At 45.6% G+C, this 20,892-nt stretch overlaps 1 protein-coding gene across 1 annotated transcript in view; it reads left to right on the top strand.

The window, feature by feature from the left end:
- The window catches only part of alg6 (ALG6 alpha-1,3-glucosyltransferase), a 139,012-nt gene that overhangs the window by 75,687 nt on the left and 42,433 nt on the right, over nt 1-20,892 (top strand). The window contains exon 9 of the mRNA XM_084310150.1: nt 18,775-18,860. Within this exon, the coding sequence (XP_084166276.1) occupies nt 18,775-18,860 (86 nt within the window). The remainder of the gene's footprint in view (nt 1-18,774; nt 18,861-20,892) is intronic.

Here is a 20,892-nt window from a genome sequence, read left to right as displayed (position 1 = left end):
CCACAGCCAGGCCTCCCCATCTCCTGGTCCCACCTCCTGGTCCCACAGCCAGGCCTCCCCACCTCCTGGTCCCACCTCCTGGTCCCACAGCCAGGTCTCCCCACCTCCTGGTCCCACAGCCAGGCCTCCCCACCTCCTGGTCTCACAGCCAGGCCTCCCCACCTCCTGGTCTCACAGCCAGGCCTCCCCACCTCCTGGTCTCACAGCCAGGCCTCCCCACCTCCTGGTCCCACAGCCAGGCCTCCCCACCTCCTGGTCCCACAACCAGGCCTCCCCACCTCCTGGTCCCACAGCCAGGCCTCCCCACCTCCTGGTCCCACAGCCAGGCCTCCCCACCTCCTGGTCCCACAGCCAGGCCTCCCCACCTCCTGGCCCCACCTCCTGGCCCCACCTCCTGGCCCCACAGCCTCCTCAACTCATTGGGAAAATGTGGACATAAGCAAAAGCCAGGGGGACAAGCGGGACAGGGGACATAGTGGGTGGTGGAGGGGGGTGGCAGGAGAGGGGGGGAGAGGCGGGTGGGAGGGTAAGTTGTAAGTTTACCCACGGAGCTACACTCCTCCTTCTCAGATTGCTGTCTGGTCTCAAAAATGGCACCAAATTCTGCAGGCTGTGAAATTCCACGCTGCCTGCTGCACCACTCAGACCACCGCCCCCCCCCCCCCCCCCCCCCCCCAGGCATTTGCCGATGCAGCAAGCAACCACCACCATTACAACCACCACGAACACCTCCCACCACCACCACACAGAAAGGAGAGAGAGAAGGGAGAGAGAGAAGAGAGTGAAGAGAGTGCGAAGAGAGTGCGAAGAGAGTGTGAAGAGAGTGAGAAGAGATAGTGAAGAGAGTGAGAAGAGAGTGAGAAGAGAAAGTAAAGAGTGAGTGAGAAGAGAGTGAAGAGAGATGGTGAAGAGTCAGAAGAGAGAGTGAAGAGAGTCAGAAGAGAGTGAGAAGAGAGTGAGAAGAGAAAGTAAAGAGTGAGTGAGGAGAGAGAGTGAGAAGAGAGAGAGTGCAGAGAGATAGTGAAGAGAGTCAGAAGAGAGAGTGAGAAGAGAGAGATGGTGAAGAGAGGGTGAGAGGAAAGGGAGAGATAGTGAACAGTCAGTGAGAAGAGAGTGGGAAGAGAGAGAATAATGAGATAGTGAAGAGAGAGGGAGTGAGGAGAGATTGAGAAGATAGAGATGGAGAAGAGAGTGAGGCTAGAGTGAAGAGAGAGAGTGAGAGTGTGGGAGGCTAGGGTGAAGAGAGAGGAAGAGGAAGAAGAGAGTGAGAATATGGTAGAGAGATAGTGAAGAGAGGAGAGTGAAGAGTGCAGAGAGATTGAGAAGATGGAGATAGTTAAGAGTGAGTGAAGAGAGTGAGAAGAGAGAGCAAAGAGAGTGAGGAGATAGTGAGGGGAGATAGAGTGAGGCTAGGGTGAAGAGTGAGGAGAGAGTGAGAGAAAAGAGAGAGAGAGTGAGAAGAGAGTGAGGAGAGATAGTGAGGCTAGAGTGAGTAGAGTGAAGAGAAGAGTAAGAAGTGAGTGAGAGAAGAGTCAGAATAGAGATAACAAGAGTGAGAAGAGGGAGAGAGTGAGGATAGTGAGAAGACTTTGACTTCTGATATTCTTTATTAAAACATCTCAACAGGGCGGTCAGGTGGCGTAGCGGAGATTGCGTTCGTCACCAACCCCGGAGACGCTGGATTCGCCTGTTCGAATCCAGCTCACAGCTCCGGGGTTGTCACCAGCTTGGCTGGCCATTCACACTAATACAATTGGCAGTATTAGAGGGTGGGAGAAGCTGGCGGGGTGGGTCCGGGTCGTTGTAAACAGCGACTCCTACAGTTCGGTCGGGGCGCCTGCTAAGCGCAGATAGGATCTAAGGGCGGTAGTGTGATCCTTCCACACGTTACACGCTCTCAGTGAGAGTCTGCGCTGCCAGGTGAAAAGAAGCGGTTGATTGGCTGGACGTGTGTCGGAGGAAGCACGTGATAGCCTTCACTCTCCCAGACCGACTGTGGGGGGTAAGTGCGCAGCGACCAGGAAGGGGATTGGGAATTGGCATAACGACTAACATTGGGATGGGAGAAAATCGGAGGAAAAAGGAGGGGGAAAAAGATTATATATAAAAAAAAAAAAAAAAAACATCACAACAAAAAAAATTGCCAGTAGAGACAAAAACCTCACGGCATCTTCATTTACATTTAGTCATTTAGCTGACGCTTTTATCCAAAGCTATGTACGACAAGTCATCAGGAAGGGCACAACTCTATCAGCTGAGTAACAATGTTCTTCAAAGTGTTGAGTGCTACAGTGTAGGTTAGTATATTAGTATATATAAGTGCATGACGGTAAGGTTAGTTAGGGTTAGATACGATTTTTTTATTTATTTTTTTAAAGATAATGGTCTTCATAAAACCAACCTACACACGCGCTCTCACCTCCACACACACCACACTCACACCCCAATATATCCCAACATTTTCCTTCAGCGCACATAAACACAATTGACAGTCAAATGCATATGCTCAGACCCCCCCCCCCCCACAGTACATAGTGCATTCCCCAGTCCCCAGGCATTCTTGAATGCACCAACATCATGTCTCAGTGAAAAATACATAAACTCCAACCTAAGGCGTGCAGATATCATTCCCCTCAACATAGCCACTGATTCCGTAGGACCAACGCCCCTGATCTTATTCCTGCGGGTTAGCCAAATGGCTAACTTAGTCTGACTATATAAAATTCAGCAGTACACTTACAGCCTTATTATTACGCACTGAATACATAATGACCAAGGATGAAACTTCCCACACAGAAAATCAGACACTCCGCAAAAGGGGAAGAGGAAGTGAGAACAGAGAGTGAGAGAGAAGGTAAGAAGAGGAAGTGGGAACAGAGAGTGAGAGAGAAGGTAAGAAGAGGAAGTGAGAACAGAGAGTGAGAGAGAAGGTAAGAAGAGGAAGTGAGAACAGAGAGTGAGAGAAGGTAAGAAGAGAGAGTGAGAGAGAAGTGTAAGAAGAGATAGTGAGGGAATAGTAAGAAGAGAGTGAGAAGAGAAATAGAGGGAGAAATAGAGAGTGAAGAGAGCGATAGTGAAGAGTGTGAAGAGGGAGTGAGACGAGATAGGGATACAAGTGAGATAAGAGTAAGAAGAGTGAGAAGAGAGAGAGTAAAGAGAGAGTGAGAAGGGAGATACTAAGGAGAGAGAGTGTGAGGAGAGAGTGAACAGAGTGAGGAGAGAGTGAGGCTATAGTGAAGAGGGAGTGAGGAGAGTGAAGATGGTGAAGAGAGAGTGAGGCTATAGTGAAGAGAGAGTGAGGCTATAGTGAAGAGAGAGTGAGGTGAGAGTGAGGCGAGAGTGAAGAGGGAGTGAGGAGAGTGAGGAGAGTGAAGATGGTGAAGAGAGAGTGAGGCTATAGTGAAGAGAGTGAGGCTATAGTGAAGAGAGAGTGAGGCGAGAGTGAAGAGGGAGTGAGGAGAGTGAAGATGGTGAAGAGAGTGAGGCTATAGTGAAGAGAGAGTGAAGCTATAGTGAAGAGAGAGTGAGGTGAGAGTGAAGAGAGAGTGAGGCGAGAGTGAAGAGGGAGTGAGGAGAGTGAGGAGAGTGAAGATGGTGAAGAGAGAGTGAGGCTATAGTGAAGAGGGAGTGAGGAGAGTGAAGATGGTGAAGAGAGAGTGAGGCTATAGTGAAGAGAGAGTGAGGCTATAGTGAAGAGGGAGTGAGGAGCGTGAGGAGAGTGAAGATGGTGAAGAGAGAGTGAGGCTATAGTGAAGAGAGTGAGGCTATAGTGAAGAGAGTGAGGTGAGAGTGAAGAGAGTGAGGCGAGAGTGAAGAGGGAGTGAAGAGAGTGAGGCTATAGTGAAGAGAGAGTGAGGCTATAGTGAAGAGAGAGTGAGGCTATAGTGAAGAGAGAGTGAGGTGAGAGTGAAGAGAGAGTGAAGAGAGTGAGGCTATAGTGAAGAGAGAGTGAGGCTATAGTGAAGAGAGAGTGAGGCTATAGTGAAGAGAGAGTGAGGCTATAGTGAAGAGAGAGTGAGGCTATAGTGAAGAGAGAGTGAGGCTATAGTGAAGAGGGAGTGAGGAGAGTGAAGAGAGAGTGAGTGAAGAGGGAGTGAGGAGAGTGAAGAGAGAGAGAGTGAAGAGGGAGTGAGGAGAGTGAAGAGAAGAGTAAGAAGAAGTGGGCAGCGGCGGCTCTGGTCCTTAATCTGATCTCAGAGCAGCTGGGTTGGAGCTTAGTCAGCACTTCTCATCACAGCTGACCTCCACGCCTCTTACCTCTCCAGTAAGGAAAGAGGACGCATTCTAAGCGTGACGTGAAATTGGAACACTTACTGTCTCCTAACCTTACCTTAACCTCACTGTTTATAAACCTAAACCTTACCTTAACCTCACTGTTTATAAACCTAACCCTTACATTAAGCTTTACCTTAACCCCACTGTTTATAAACCTAACCCTTACATTAAGCTTTACCTTAACCCCACTGTTTATAAACCTAACCCTTACATTAAGCTTTACCTTAACCCCACTGTTTATAAACCTAACCCTTACATCAACCTCACTGTTAATAAAGAAGTAAACCCTTACATTAACTTATTCACGGCCAACCATGACTATAGTCTGGTTATCTCGCCAACCGTTGAGCGCCAAAACCCGAGTATAGTCGGGTTTTCGATCGTTTTCATCGTTTTTTCTTTCAGTCTATACATTCTATATATTCTATACAGTCTCACGGACCTCGGTGTTACCATTGGAACTCATTCTGAGACCCCAAAAGTGCAATACCGGTCGAATCCTGCTAGGTGGCAGTATCGCCTACCCTTTGAAACCTTATTTCACACTTTGTGTTGCATTGTATATGGTCCGGGCGGAGAATTTAGACCAAGCCAAGTGAATCGCTTCATCCGAGCACTTTTAAACGTGTTCAGCACACTTGAGGCATATCTTGTGCCACTTCATGTCAGGGACCCAAGGGACATCAATATTCGAAATCACGATCAGACGATTGGAATATTCTTTTTGGGATACCTCCTAGTAAAGGTAAGGACTATATGACATCATCTTACTTTGATCCAACAATGATTTCACATCGATCGCAACGATATGTAACATACTCCAAAACGTATGCCGTTGCTGATCAGAGCATCAAAAAACAACCCCCCCCCCCCCCTTTGATGCATTTATGATGAAACATAATACCTATTATATACCTTTGATTTGGAAATAGTAACGTGTCCAGGCAAGCAACGCGAATGCCTTTAGGAAAATTCACATAGCACTCCATAATGCAGCTTCCAGGAATTGGCCAGGATCACTCTGAAACTATACAATATTCACCATGGGATAACACGCGAACGTATACATGAAAAAAATCTTTTTTACATGTTGGATGAGAGATAGTGACTGTCAAATGAGCCATGGAATTGTCTCCATAGCTATAATAAAGATATAGCTCTGCAAACATTGTGACGCACAGTGAAAATGCCTATCTTTTAGCATGGCCCATTGACTACAGGATGAGGATAATAGCTGGCGCTGAATGAGTTAAGCCTTACCTTAACCTCACTGTTTATAAAGTAAACCCTTACATTAACACTTTGAGTGCCAACAACGAGATTTCTCGTCCTAACTCGCCATGCGTTGAGTGCCAATGACGAGTTTTCTCGTTATTTAATCGTTATTTATTTTATTAGCGATATCCATTCATTTTTCATCCATCCAGCCTGACGTTATCATTGGGAATGGCTCTGAGCTTGAAAAGGGCAAATACCGCCGCCTATTGTCTCCCGGATGGTAATGCACATCATTGGATTGGCTTGAGTGGCCATTTGCATCAGGAAAAAAATCCGGTCCAGGGTTTCCCCATCTCTGGCAAGCAGTGTCTGTTACCACATTCACTGGGGAGGCTCGGAGCAGCTTTTGATTATGTGTTTCGGACTATAACGTTGGATCAATAAACGCGATCAATATTTGGAATGGCGATCAGGAATTGGATTCATCTTTTTGCAGAACATCTGATGTGAGGTAAGGACTCTATTTTACCAGTATTGGGTTAATCAGATGTTTTTTCATAGCGATCACAACGTGTCTGTGTGTGTGTGTGTGTGTGTGTGTGTGTGCGTGTATGACGTTAGCGCTGACCCAGGTCATGGATAATAGATTTTTTCAGCCCGCTTCTCTAGCGTGCATAAGTACACACATATACTATCGATAATCTAGCGTTTATTTGAAAACTTCATAAATCAGCCGAAAAATTACAACGTGTTTTGTGTATTCCACTAAAGGGCTATTATCGCGGAATTTCTCTGAAATTACTAGAACTCTCCGAAACTATACTCGTATTCAAAACGGTATAAAACGGAAATGTACCAATGAAAAAACAATCCGTTTCATACATGTTGACTCAAGCAAGTCATTGATAAGCGAGGGGTGTTTTAGACCCATAGCCATAATTTAAGATATAGTTTAAGCGTTCGCAAATATCCCCGACCTCCCATTGACTAAAGTGCTGGCACTCAAGGGGTTATCTGGGCAAAGGGGCGTGGCACCCAATGTGTTAAGCCTTACCTTAACCTCACTGTTTATAAACCTAACCATTACATTAACCTTACTGTTTATAAACTAAACCCTTACCTTAACCTCACTGTTTATAAACTAAACCCTTACCTTAAGCCTTACCTTAACCTCACTGTTTATAAACCTAACCCTAACCTTAAGCCTTACCTTAACCTCACTGTTTATAAACCTAACCTTAAGCCTTACCCTTGATAAAAAACAGCATTGTGTTTATCTTTTTATTGATCTTTCCAAAGCATTTGACATGGTTGCATATCATTTTGAAACAGAGATTGTTTAACATAGGTCTCTCTGAACAAGCTGTTGGATGGTTTGTAAATTATTTGTCGGATAGAACGCAGTGCCCTAGATTTGATGGTTTCTCTTCTGATTTGCTTCATGTCCACAAGGGGATGCCCCAGGGCTCAGTACCCTTTTATTTGCCGTTTACATTCACTGTCTTTTTATTCACTATAAAAAATATATTATATTTATACATTTCTGTATTTGTCGAACATTGAGAATTACTGAAACCTCTTAGTTTGTAGTTGACCTGTTTAGGAAACAGTCAAGTCTTTCAGGTCTCTGTTCTAATTGTCCGTGACTAATCTTTCTTTTTCCTGTCGACTTTCTCTCCCATGGAGACGCGACTCGTCTGAACGTGGTAGATCATCAGGGCACATTGAGGTGGTGCAGACGTTCTGATGATAGGTGGTCTGAACGTTCTGCTGGGTGGTCTGAACGGGGTCTGAACGTGGTCTGAACGTGGTAGATCATTGAGGTGGTCTGAACCTTCTGATAGGTGGTCTGAACGTGGTAGATCATTGAGGTGGTCTGAACGTTCTGCTGGGTGGTCTGAACGGGGTCTGAACCTGGTCTGAATGCGCTGGCTCTGCGCAACCCTCCTCTCTCTCACCTCTTAACCTTGTGTCCCCAAGTTTACAAATAAGTCCCTTGCTTTTTTTAACACCCAGAGGTCCCTGACAGCGGCGGGTGATTCATGACGGGGTAGCGTTTCCCCTACGAGCGCTGCCTCCGGAATTCCCTCTGGAATTTTTATTGCACTTTCGGTTGGAAAACGACGTCTTACAGCGACGCCGGTTATTCGCTTCTCCCTCGGTAACGTCTCTATATTTGGGGGCCGTCTCGGAGTCTGAAGTGCTCATTGTGATGGGCTTTTACATGACGACACTCGGCTGTATTTGGGCTGTTGATTTGAAGCTGATTTCAGACCAGCGCTAATGGGATCTTGTCTCTTAAGACATCATCGTGTATCACGCTGAACAGACCCAAGTCTGCTTGATCTGTATAAAGCTTTGAACACAAAATGAGAAGACGCACACACGTGCACTAGGTTTTTATTTTATTTTTTATAAATGTTTTTATTTTCAATTTTCCAACATCGAACAAGACATCACAATACAATAACATTAACAATAATAATAATAGTAACAATAACCACAACGACAACAACAATAATAACAGCACAAGACAGGCAAACAAGAAAGTAAAATAATAAAAATAAAATAAAAAATAAATGTGGCTCTTATGTGTGTGCATTATCTGTGTGCTATATATGTGTGTTCTACTTACCCGCGTGTGCCTTACCTATGTGCGTGTTTTATGTGTGAATGTTTGATATGCCTGTGTAATTTATGCTTGCATGTTGCATGTGTGTGAGTGACGTGTGTTCTATGTGTGTGCATGCGTATATGTGTGGTGTGTGCATGTGTACGTGTATATGTAAGCACCTTCGCATCAGTTACGGTTCCCTTGGCAACAATGCCAGCACAATCAGACAAAACATGGCAGCATTGGTCTATTGGGAGGTTATGGGTAATGGGGAAAACCGGCGAGTACAGTGGTTGATAGCGCAGGTCCAATATGTGACAGATAGGGGTCCCATATTTCATAAAAAGTGTCTAACTTGGAATGCAGCATGCACGTGATATACTCACAGGGAATGCATTCCATTATGATATTGTGCCATGACCTCTTTGATGGGACCTCGTCCTTGATCCAAAACAACAGGATGTTCTTTCTAGCAGCAAATGTCAGCAGATTGAACAGTCTCTTATGTTTGAAACGTGCATTAGGGTTGTAAATTGTAAGCACGTTCCTTACTCAATCATTGATAACGTTAACGATCAATCAATCGATTAATTGTAACTAAAATACCCAATTTACCAAACAATAACAAATGTATGTATATCAAAAGGTTTATTTCCTGCAGCAGCGACATATTGCATTCTCGCAACATTGCATGGCATATGAAACATACAAATAGGCCTAGACATGTTAAAACACATTTGTCTCGACTCTATGCGGGCGAGCTGCATGTGGCAAAAAAAAATTTCACTCGCCACTTAAAAAAATCCAAACATCTATTTAACAAATAATTTTTTTTTCTAAACATGGTTTTATATTAACACATTCCCGGCCATCCACGTATATATTCGTGATTGGGAGCCAGTGCTTGAAGGCCAATCACGTATATATACGTGTTAAACTATTTTTTTCTTTTATTCGATTTTAATATCCTATTCACTGTCCGGAGCTGTATTTTGGCTGGAAAAGGCATATTGGGACTCGGAACCGGCCAGATCCTGGTAGTGGCGCTGTCTCGAGAATGCAGTAATCCTTGTTTCAGACCTGGTGTAACTTTTTTTTCCGCTCCCGGTGGAATTTTCTGTTAGCCGGCAGCGAGGGCTTTACCCGATCGCCTGGAATACTTTTTGCGACACCGAATTCAGTATGCAGTAAAGGAATATAGCATCAGCCAATGGACATATCGATCTACCAGATGGCAATCAAATAACTGGGAAATTCTTTTTGGAATCCAACCGGCCACAGGTAAGAGCGATTTGACGTCAATTTCAGCCTGAACGGGCCTTGTTCTCATAGCCAACCCCCTGATCAGCGTATGTTGTTGAATAACGAATGCCGTTATTGGTAATCAATAATCAGAAATGACCCCCCCCCCCCCTTTCATGCATTCATGGTGGAACATGATACCGATCATATGCATTTAGATTTTTAACTCTAGCTTGTGTAGGGACAAAACGCCAATTGATTTAACGTTATTAGCTTAGCGCCTTATAACTAGCTTTGCAGGAATTATCCAAGATCATTCCCATATAACGCTCATATTCATTAGGCTATGAAACGGGAACGTATTGATGAGAGAATTATTTCTTTATGGCATATTCAAGGGAAGGTTTATACTGTCAATTGACAATGACAATGGATACATAGCTATAATAGAAAATAAATAAAATGAAAAGTTGTAATGAAAAGCTGCCGTCCTAGAGTGGGGCCCGTCTAATCTGGATGGCCGGGAATGTGTTAACACATTGGACGCCAGACCCGAGATAAGTCGGGTTAACTCACCGAACGTTGGGCGCCAAACCCGAGAAAAGTCGGGTTTTCATCGTTATTTCTTTTATTCGATGTTTCCATTCATAATCCAACAAGGCAGCCTGATGTTATCATTGGGAATGGGTCTGAGATCGCAAACGTCCAATACCGCCGCCTAACGCTTTGCGGCCAGTATTGCACATCCTTGGAAACCCTCTGTCTCAGCCTGTACGTCGGTCTAAAAAGTCCGGTCCGGGTTTTCCTTGTCGGGCATGAGTAACGTTTATAACACATGGATTGGGGAGACTTCATGTGCTTTGGTGGATTATCTTGGCAACACGATCGACATCAATACTTGGAATGGCGATCAGATAATTTGAATATTCTTTTTGCAGTACATCCTAGTCAAGGTAAGGGCTATATGCTATTAATCTTGTGTTGATCCAATAATTCCTTCCCCGTAATGTACTGTGTAACGTATTCCGTTGGTGACAATCGAAGCATAGAAACCCCCCCCCCCCCCACTCTTTCATGCATGCATGCATGATGAAACATAATACAGATAATCTAGCGTTGATTTCAGATTGATTGTTGATCCAAGCAAGGAATGGCACGGTTCCTAGTGAAATGCACTAAAACACTGTTTAGCGGCCATTCCTGGGATTACACAGAATTACTCTAAAACTATACTCATATTCACCACGGTATAAAACGGGAATGTGTGGATGAAAAAAGTTTTTGCATCTTGACCAGAAGAAACTCAATGACAATCGACTATATTATTAGATCCATAGCTATAATATTTAATATAGTTTTAGCACTGCAAACACCGGCATGTAGCCCCATTCATTACAGCTCTGGCACAAACAGCCATACGGCCCACAGCGACATCTGGCGCTGAATGTGTTAATCTATTTATGTCCAATAGGCCTAACTAAATAACAGATTACGTGCATAAAACACTGAAATCTGAACTAACGAAGCCAACAGCGGGAAGCCGTCAAACAAGGGCGGGCCGTCTGAAGTTAACGTTACATGCATGAATGCTGAAAACAACCTAACAAAGCAACAATAGTATTTTTAACACATTCACGGCCATTCGATATCCCCATCTAGCTATAGCTGGGCCAGCTTTCCATTACACACTTTCACTGTGCGTCACGTTGTTTGTAGAGCTAAATCTATATTTTATATTATAGCTATGGATACAATATCATGGTCATTTGACAGTAAGAACCTTCCGTTCAAGATCCAAAAAAGAGAAAAAATTTCCATCCATACGTTCCTGTTTTATACCGTGGTGAATATGATTGTTATTTAGGAATTAATTAGTGTAAGCCGCGACGTGTATTATACCAAATCCATTGGCGTTTTGTCCCTACACACGCTACAATAAAAAAAATCAAATGCATATGATGGGTATTATGTTTCATCATGAATGCATGAAAGGGGGGGGGGGGTCGTTTCTGATTAATTGATTGCCAATAACGGCATTCGTTATTACCACAACATACGCTGATCAGGGAGATGGCTATGAAAACCTTCAAATATTCAATGCGATCGGGTGAAGCCCTAGGTTCAGGTTAGTAGAAAAGAGCGCCCGGAGCGTTCTCAGTGTGGCACCCGGTCTGGAACAGGGGTTACTGCATTCTCGATACAGCGCTACTAGCATGATCTGGCCGGAACTGCACCTTCGGAGTCCCAATATGCCTTTTCCAGGCAAAATACAGCTCCCTGACATTGAATAGGGTATTAAAATCTAATAAAAAAAAAACGAGTCAAAAACGTATACGTTTTTGGCCATCAACCGCTGTCTCCCAATGACGTATATATATGTGGTTGGCCGGGAAAGTGTTAACACTTTGAGTGCCGGGACACGTCTTTTCACGTCTTTGCTGGCCATGCTAAAGTTGCCGGGGGACGCTGTACAGCGTCCTTATATCAATATTTCAAAAATCTGCGATCGGATTCATAATGTCCCTCCGCTGGCCTGAGATCCACCAGCAGGACCCACTGAGCTCTCTGGCGGTTCAGGAGCGCCATCTGGTGGCCGATCGGCGCAATCGCCAAAACAGGATGTTGAATAGAGGTTGTCATGACGACCGTAGTACTTCCGGGCGCTCGCTATGGTTCATGGGACTCTGGCTCGTCCCGCTACACGGTGATCGATTGGCAATAACTCGATAAACAACATGATTTGGACGTATATACCATTATACAAGCTGGAGATGGACCGGGTAAAAATATATCCCATAATGATAAAATTTCTACTCGACGATGATCGCCCAACGGCGCGCGGAGACTGGGGTGAGTTTCAGCGTGTAACGTTACCGTCTTCGATAATAACTGATATTATCAACATTTGACCCACATTAGATGATTGGTATAACGCTGCCCACGGAATTATAAACGCCCCCTCGCCCATCCGGTCAACATCAGATGACGTGTAGTAACTTCTAGAAGTACGTCTAGTTGGAATTTTTTATATCGCGCTGATTGCCATCAAACTGTGTTTGGGGCTATATATCACGTTCTGGAGAAAGCTGCAGAAAGAGATGAAAACATACTTATACATTAGACCATACTTTACTATGAATATGTGAATGAAAAAGTTTAACGTTGCTACACAATGAACAATACATATAGGACTTTGAATGGGCCCTAATAATGGCAATGTAGCAATAGAATTTAAAAAGTTATAGCCCTGCAAAGAAGGGGACTTTCTCCATAGACAAATAGCGCTGGCAATCTATGGTATATCATTAATTTAACCTTAGGCAACCAAAGTGTTAATGAGGCTATTATTATTATTATTATTATTATTATTATTATTATTATTATTATTATTATTATTATTATTATTATTATTATTATTATTATTATTATTATTATTATTATTATTATTATTACAACAAGATAGCTTACATGGAACATAAGACTGGTGCCGATTCCAGCCTAGTGAGTCGGATTTCTATCGGGAATGGCTTCTTTTAACTGTTACGTGAGGTGGTCTGCAATATGTCGACCCGGTAAACTTTTAACGTTAGTTCTATTTCATTCTGGCCTCCGCTCAGCGTCAGTCTGCACTGACTTCACTTCGTGCATGTGCACTGAATAAAAAATTCCACAATGTACCTTTACATACCAACATTCGTCTGGCCACACCCCTATCCGCTTACCTTCATAAGCAGGTGTGTGGTCACCTACTCGCCTCCTTCTTCACTTTCACCACAAGGAAGTGCCTCGGTAGATACCCACACTTGACGAGGTTGTTTAGTTGAAGAAAGTTGGAAAACAAAAGAACGGGAAGATACGTTGACATCATATCTTTATTTTCTCTCTCACTATTTTCGAGAAAATACGGCGATATTGTCTTCGTCACTGGAGTGTCTGGAAGATGATGATCATTCTGACTTCCACCGGCTTTCGTATTAGGGGCTTGCGCCGCTGATATACTCCCCGACTGCAGTCCTCAGTGCTGCGGCTGGATGGGTATTGGCCCTCCGGTCATACAGCTGGACTGTGGGAGGCACCGGCTGTTGTGAGAAGCTGGTTTGCTTCCGGGTGGGGTGAGTACTGTTTTGCTTGCGAGCACTGGTTGTCTGTTTATGCTATGGGGGTTAGCTGACAATTTTACGAATGCCGACCCCGGACTGGGGTCCTCTGCTCGGCTTCTTAAGCGGCGGACGGAGGATCTTGGTCTGACGCCCATGATGGTCAACCTAGTGGGCCGTGACCAAGACCTGGGATTCTCGGGATTCTCTGGACGAGCGGATGCTTCTCTGTCCCGTGCAGGCCCCATCTTTCACATAAATGTGTAAGTACACCCTAACGAGGAAATGTGCGCATAGGATCTTCATTATCGGGAGTTCCATGCTCAAGTCGGCTGCAGCCCGGATGGGAATTTGTGCCGGCTCCGCTGTATGTCTGGTAAATCACTGTTGAAAACTGTGTTTGACATTTCTTTTTCTCTTCCCTCTTAGGATGGGGAGGGACTTGGACAGCGGCCTGTCTGAAGTGTGGCTTGTTATGTCGTTGTGTACAGTTCAGGTGATAGCTGCTTAGCTGGCGTGCTAGTTTGTGGCCTACTGTTGTTAGCCAGTCAGCTGTTAGCTGCGGCGCTAGCCCGTTGTGTCACTAGGCTAGGAAACGTTAGCTTGTTGCTATCAGTCGGACGGCTGTTAGCTTAATGCTACACTGTTGAAACGTTACTGTGACTATAGCATGCCTTTAACACTCTGACTACGACGTCATCTTTGACAGAGGATGTTAGTCGACCCTACACCCGGGTGCCAGTGCCAGCGAGGACTTCGTCAACATGGAGAACGGCGGCTGGGTGACGTAGCGGACATACCCTCGTCACCAACGCAGGAGATGCTGGGTTCAACTCGGTGTCCCGTTAACCAGTGTTGCTGTTCTCTCGGACTGCTCTCAGGGTGAAGTCCTGACCGGACTTTAAACACTTCTTCTTTTCTTCCCTTCTAAATGTTTTGTAATAACGATGTTTCCAAAACATGTGTTGCTGCAATACATTGAGGATACGACGTGTGTTGTGTGTGAATTGTCTGGTATAGCTTTTCTCTCTGTAGTAAATCGGCGTTGTTTTTTACATGTGTAAAAAGGAACTGGTTTGGTTGTGATGAGAACATGTGTGTTCATGTAACGTTGTACCGTGGGTGAACTCACAACTAAGAGGGTTAATTAACCTGTAAAGCTATGCTTAGTGACATGTGATTGAGGAATGAATCTTTTTTCTCAGCCTGTGATGACAATGAACAGCATGTTCACACATTAACAGAGGTGCCTGTTCGCCTTGGTCGTATAAAGGGTAAGATAGGAGGGGTGACCCCCCGGTTTCCCTGGGGCTTCCCCCCCCTCCTCTCAGACATGTTTGGTTACAATATATTGTGTCACTGTTTGTGGGGATACGATGTAACCCTCAGCTTAATTGCTGGGGTTGTGCTTTCCGCTTGAGAAACAATTTTTTCCTAAAGAAAAGGTTGTTTGGTCATTTATCATGTGTGCTTAGCAACGTCTGTGGCCATTACATAATCGAGGACTTCTGTCTTCTCTCGTTATGAAAAACGGCGTTCCTCTGTAGTAAGAGTGTACTTTTGCCATTTTTTGTTGTGATGAAGGGTTGTGTGTGTCTTTGTGATCTACAACTGGGTTAGGTTTGGCCCACAGAAGCACATGTGTAAGTCTGGACCGGGGCTCTTAAAGGGGCCCTCTCTGTTCTGTGTTTTTCCTTAGTAAAACTCAGGTAGCAGGTTAGTACATGAGCTATGTGAGGCTGTTAGATGCTTCATGTAGCATGCTATGACTGTGTCATGCTCTATTTGTCGTAAAGGGATGAACTGGTAATCCTTTCCTCCCCTTTTCTGATTGGTCAGGGGTTAAAACCCCCTGTCCTTCAAGGTTCCTGTCACGTTGCTGTTCGGCACGTTACAGGGTAAGGGGGGGGGGGGGGGGAGTTTCCTGGTCCCACGCCCTGGAAGATTGGGCGTGTGCACCGCGGAAATTCCCCCGCCATAGAGTACGTCACTGAGCGCGTCTTTATTGGTAAAACTTCCGTGGGTTGTTCAGGTCCATGTTATGGATCTGTTTCAGGGAGTTGTCAGAGCTCCTCCTCACGAAGCTCCTCCTCAGGGAGAAGTGCCTTCTGTGAGTTCGGACTCTCCTTCCCAGTGAGGGAGCCTCCTCAGAGTTCAGAGCCTCCTCCTCAGATTGTCAAGGTGAGTAGAACTTCAAAAAATGAGTTCTGCTCTATTGTGTGTGTATTCGATTCAATTCGATTATTGAGTGTGTATTGGTTCAGTGCCTCCTCCTCGGAGAGCCCTAACCCAAGTGTTACATAGCTCAATGTTGCAATATATTCTTTTCAATCTATACAGCTCGCGTGGGAAGTCTCTCTGGGGATTTCCGTCTCCTCCCTGTGGCGAGGGTGGCGGGATGTAAAAATGTAAAAAGATTTTACCCTCAGCTGCGTCACGTGGGATTCATGTCAGTCTGTGTTTCTTTCTTTTTTAAATAAAAAGAGGAAAGAACATGAAGCACGACGGCTCCGTGTCGTTCTCCCAGGCGACTTGGAGGAACAATGTCTGGTGTCTTGCTAGACTATCCATTGATGTGTTTGGGTCTCGACGCGTACATAGTGCTGGCTCGGGGTGTTTCTGTTAAGAATCACGCAGGGGGCTAGTACGCCTTGGTTGCTCGTTATTAAAACAGCGTTTTTATAGGGCAACTGGGATGGAGTTTTGTCTCTTCCGAGCGCCAGTTTACTAGGTTGTCTCGATGAATTCTCGTTCATATCTGGGGGATGTTAACGGAATAGATCAGAACATAGGTAGAGGGGTCTCACGCCCTTGGGATGGGCCACTGAGCGCGGTACAAATGGGACCGTCTGGGTGGCACCCTCTTTTCATGTTTTAGATCGACACGCATACCTACCCCCTCTTCTGGAGTGGGCATGTCGGCGTGGTTAGGGCACGGGACTGGTTCTGGTCGCGCTGGTCCAGGTCAGTTAACCCGTTGTCCGCCGGGGACGCAGATCTGCTGTTCTGGTACCCTGAGGGACTTGTGTTTTTTTCGGGGGGAAAAATGCCGGGTCGGCCCGGGTGTCACAGGGTTAGGCGTTATGGAGACCCTTTGTTGGGTACACGTTGTACCTGGCACTATCATAAGGGGCTGATTCTCCTTTCTTTCGCTCCTCTCTCACGCATGGCAAAGAGGGGGCTGTTGGGGTGGTCTTCTGGACCTCCTCTGGTAACCCTGTGTGCTTCCCGAGCCGCCGGGCCCGGTCCGAAGTAATGTTTCGTTGAAACCGTAGGCCTGGGATAACCCTTTTTTCTTGAGGGGTTATAGGAACAACCACCGTATGTGGTACCAAGAGGGTGGTTGATTCCCTGGTGTGTTGGAGCAGAGTCAACTCCCGGGTTACCCGGTTGAGTGTGCCCCTGCACGTTCATGACGTCTGCCAATCGTGTCAGCCTTCTCTGCCTCGACCCCTCTGGGTGGTTTTTTTTTTTATGGAGGCTTTGTCATGGTGCGCAACAATGCCAGCATACGCCCCTTCCGCCGGGGGGCTGTTTTCAGTTGACCCCTTTGGCGCCTGTCTCGTCCGCAGTGCTCCAGGCTCGGGTCTACAGCCTGCTGCCTGGTTTCCCCGGTGCGCTGCCTGCTTCCGTTGGTTAACCTTTTGAATGCTTTACGGCCATGCTGACTGCCTGTATTGCAGTGTCAGTGTGCCAGGCGGCATACTAATGGGGGAAAAGGGCCCGCTCTTGGAGGGGCCCTGTCCGAATACGCTGGCGATGTGGGGGGCGGTGTCACTAAGTGACCGCCTGGTGGGGTCTTGATGCCTGGCGTCATTGACCTCTCCGGGCCCCCTTTTTCCAGGGGATCCAGTCCCTTCAGTGGGTCTGGGTCTTCCTTCGCGCTCCGCTGCTAAGGCCTTGCCACAGGGTTGAGTTTGCTCTTGACCCCGTGATTTTGGGGGCAGTAACGAGGGTTGTTCCTTCCGTTCGTTCCCTGGTGGCATGCGGGTTTTGCGTGTGCGTAGTCGTGGGGTCAAGCCACGGTCTGCTCACCCTGTGCGTTGAGTTGCTTGAGTTCCTCTTCGCGCGGTCGGATCCGTCTCCCTCCCGTCCTCCAATAGGGAGGGTATACCTCCATTAGGGAGGGTCGGGGGGCTCGGCCCTTCCCGGTCTGATGGTTGTGGGGGGCCTCAGCGGGGTACATTTGTCGAGCTTCTGGCTTCCGCTCAGCTCCTCTTGTGCAGACTGACGCTGAGCGGAGGCCAGAATGAAATAGAATGTAAGGTTATGTATATAACCAAGTTCTATGAATTCTGGTGACGCTCAGCGTCAGGACGCCGCTGCGGCCCTTGATCTCGCCTTGTGGTGAAAGTTTGGGAAGGAGGCGAGTAGGTGACCACACACCTGCTTATGAAGGTAAGCGGATAGGGGTGTGGCCAGACGAATGTTGGTATGTAAAGGTACATTGTGGAATTTTTTATTCAGTGCACGTGCACGAAGTGAAGTCAGTGCAGATTGACGCTGAGCGTCACCAGAATTCATAGAACTTGGTTATATACATAGCCTTACGTTAGCAACACCGCAGTGGTGGCCAGTCCTCAGTGTAGCTCTCCTGGGTCACCTCACTGTTTATCAACCTAACCCTTACCTTAACCTCACTGTTTATAAACCTAACCCTTACCTTAACCTCACTGTTTATCAACCTAACCCTTACCTTAAGCCTTACCTTAACTTCACTGTTTATCAACCTAACCCTTACCTTAAGCCTTACCTTAACTTCACTGTTTATAAACCTCACCCTTACCTTAACCTCACTGTTTATAAATGGAACCCTTACCTTAACATCACTGTTTATAAATGGAACCCTTACCTTAACCTCACTGTCTATAAACTGAACCTTTACCTTAACCTTACTGTATATAAACGGAACCCTTACCTTAACCTCACTGTTTATAAATGGAACCCTTACCTTAACCTCACTGTTTATAAACGGAACCCTTACCTTAACCTTACTGTTTATAAACGGAACCCTTACCTTAACCTTACTGTTTATAAACGGAACCCTTACCTTAATCTCACTGTTTATAAATGGAACCCTTACCTTAACCTCACTGTTTATAAACGGAACCCTTACCTTAACCTCACTGTTTATAAACGGAACCCTTACCTTAACCTCACTGTTTATAAACCTCACCCTTACCTTAACCTCACTGTTTATAAACCTCACCCTTAACCTCACTGTTTATAAACCTCACCCTTACCTTAACCCACAGTGTTCACAGGCTAAACAAGCTAAACTTACTTGTGTGTGTGTGTGTGTGTGTGTGTGTGTGTGTGTATCAACAGGATAAAGTAGCCAACACATGGTGCAGTCTCAATGTTCTGATAAAGATCAAAACCATCCTGTCGGCTGACGCTCAGCTTTACCTCAGGTAATCTATCTATCCTATCAATCTGACTCTATCTCTCTCTCTCCCCCCTTTCCACCCCTCTCTTTCTATCTCCCCATTTCCATCCCTCCCTCCCTCCTCTTCTCGGGGAGGTCTCTGAGCCGTACCCAGGGGTTGGTCTGTGTGATCTAGCGGGGGTGAAAATAAGATTATGTCTTATAATAATATCTTGTGAGCAGCTTCTGAACACTGATCTGCAGCAGCTGCCGGACCCCCCCCCCCCCCCTCCCCCCGGCAGGAGAGAACTCTGGTGACAAGAGGTTGAATACCCGAGGAAGCACTCTGGCCATCTGTGGTATTCAGAACTGCAGGCTCTTCTCTCACACCTCCGCCTGGACGGGCTATTCCAAGGAGGTGTGACGCAGTAGACCGGCTCTTTCCAACACAATAGGAACAATACTGCTATCAGATATCAATATCTTCTGAATACAAGAGGACTGATTGCACAACTTGGCTACCTGGTAGAATAGTCCCTTTTACTGTGTGTAAACTAGGATGTTTTGGGATGTGTGTAAACTAGGATGTTTGGGATGTGTGTAAACTAGGATGTTTTGGGATGTGTGTAAACTAGGATGTTTGGGATGTGTGTAAACTAGGATGTTTGGGATGTGTGTAAACTAGGATGTTTTGGGATGTGTGTAAACTAGGATGTTTGGGATGTGTGTAAACTAGGATGTTTGGGATGTGTGTAAACTAGGATGTTTGGGATGTGTGTATGATTGATTGATTGAAAAGTTTATTAACAGATTGCAGAATGGGTACAGTACAGTACAGCTCAATACATACAATTGTTAAGGGGATGCAGACCAGAGAAAGACTTTCGACTTGTTTACATCAGGGTCCCCCATTTTCAATTCATCATAACATATATGACATACATGACATACAGATAGACAGTACTGCTACATCTATACATTTATGACATATCAGATTTGCAAATACAGTACTGTTTGTGATACAAAAGTGTCCAGAAAAGGAGTGTATATACATTTGGCATAGAAACTGTACATTGGAGGAGGTTGGTTGGGTGGGGTGGGGTTGGGTGGGTTGGGTGAGGGCTGTACATTGGAGGTGGGGGGGGGGGGGGGGTTGGGAAGGGGACACACACACATTTTACACTGTACATTTGAATATTGACAAAGCCTTACTTGGTAATTTACTGTACAACTAGGTTAGGACATTTGTAGGGGCCAGTTTCGAATTGCAGTCTCACGTAGGTGTTTTTTGAGAGTGTTTTTGAAGGTGGGTAGTGATTCACATTCCTTTACAGCTTTAGGCAGGGCGTTCCACATTGATGTGGCATAATTGCGAAACGTGTTTAGTCCCTTGTTTGATCCGAATCTGGGTTTTACATGATTTGTGGAGCTCCCTCTGGTGTTGTGATCGTGGTATTCACTGACCTTTGGGAAGTATTTTGACATGTACATGGGTAAACTAGGATGTTTGGGATGTGTGTAAACTAGGATGTTTGGGATGTGTGTAAACTAGGATGTTTGGGATGTGTGTAAACTAGGATGTTTTGGGATGTGTGTAAACTAGGATGTTTGGGATGTGTGTAAACTAGGATGTTCTGGGATGTGTGTAAACTAGGATGTTTGGGATGTGTGTAAACTAGGATGTTTGGGATGTGTGTAAACTAGGATGTTTGGGATGTGTGTAAACTAGGATGTTTGGGATGTGTGTAAACTAGGATGTTTGGGATGTGTGTAAACTAGGATGTTTGGGATGTGTGTAAACTAGGATGTTTGTACAACTTGGTTTCACAGAAGTCTCCAGGGGACATCCGACGACCTATCCGTGTGTTCGGTTACCTTCGCCTAGTTTCCAGAAAGAGTCTCCTTTTTATCCAAAGTGCTTTACAACTCAGGCCTCACATTCACCCGCTCACTCACTCACTCACACATTCACCCACTCACTCACACACACGGACGGTGGAGGCGACCAATGCGAGGTGCCACAAGCTACTGTGTATATTCAGATTCAGATTCAGAGTTTTATTTGCCACATGGAATCA

Source organism: Notolepis coatsorum (assembly GCF_963971535.1).
Source record: "Notolepis coatsorum genome assembly, chromosome: 3".
Lineage (NCBI taxonomy): Eukaryota > Metazoa > Chordata > Actinopteri > Aulopiformes > Paralepididae > Notolepis > Notolepis coatsorum.
Note: the sequence above shows the minus strand (reverse complement) of the source record. Positions and strands in the feature narration are given on the sequence as shown.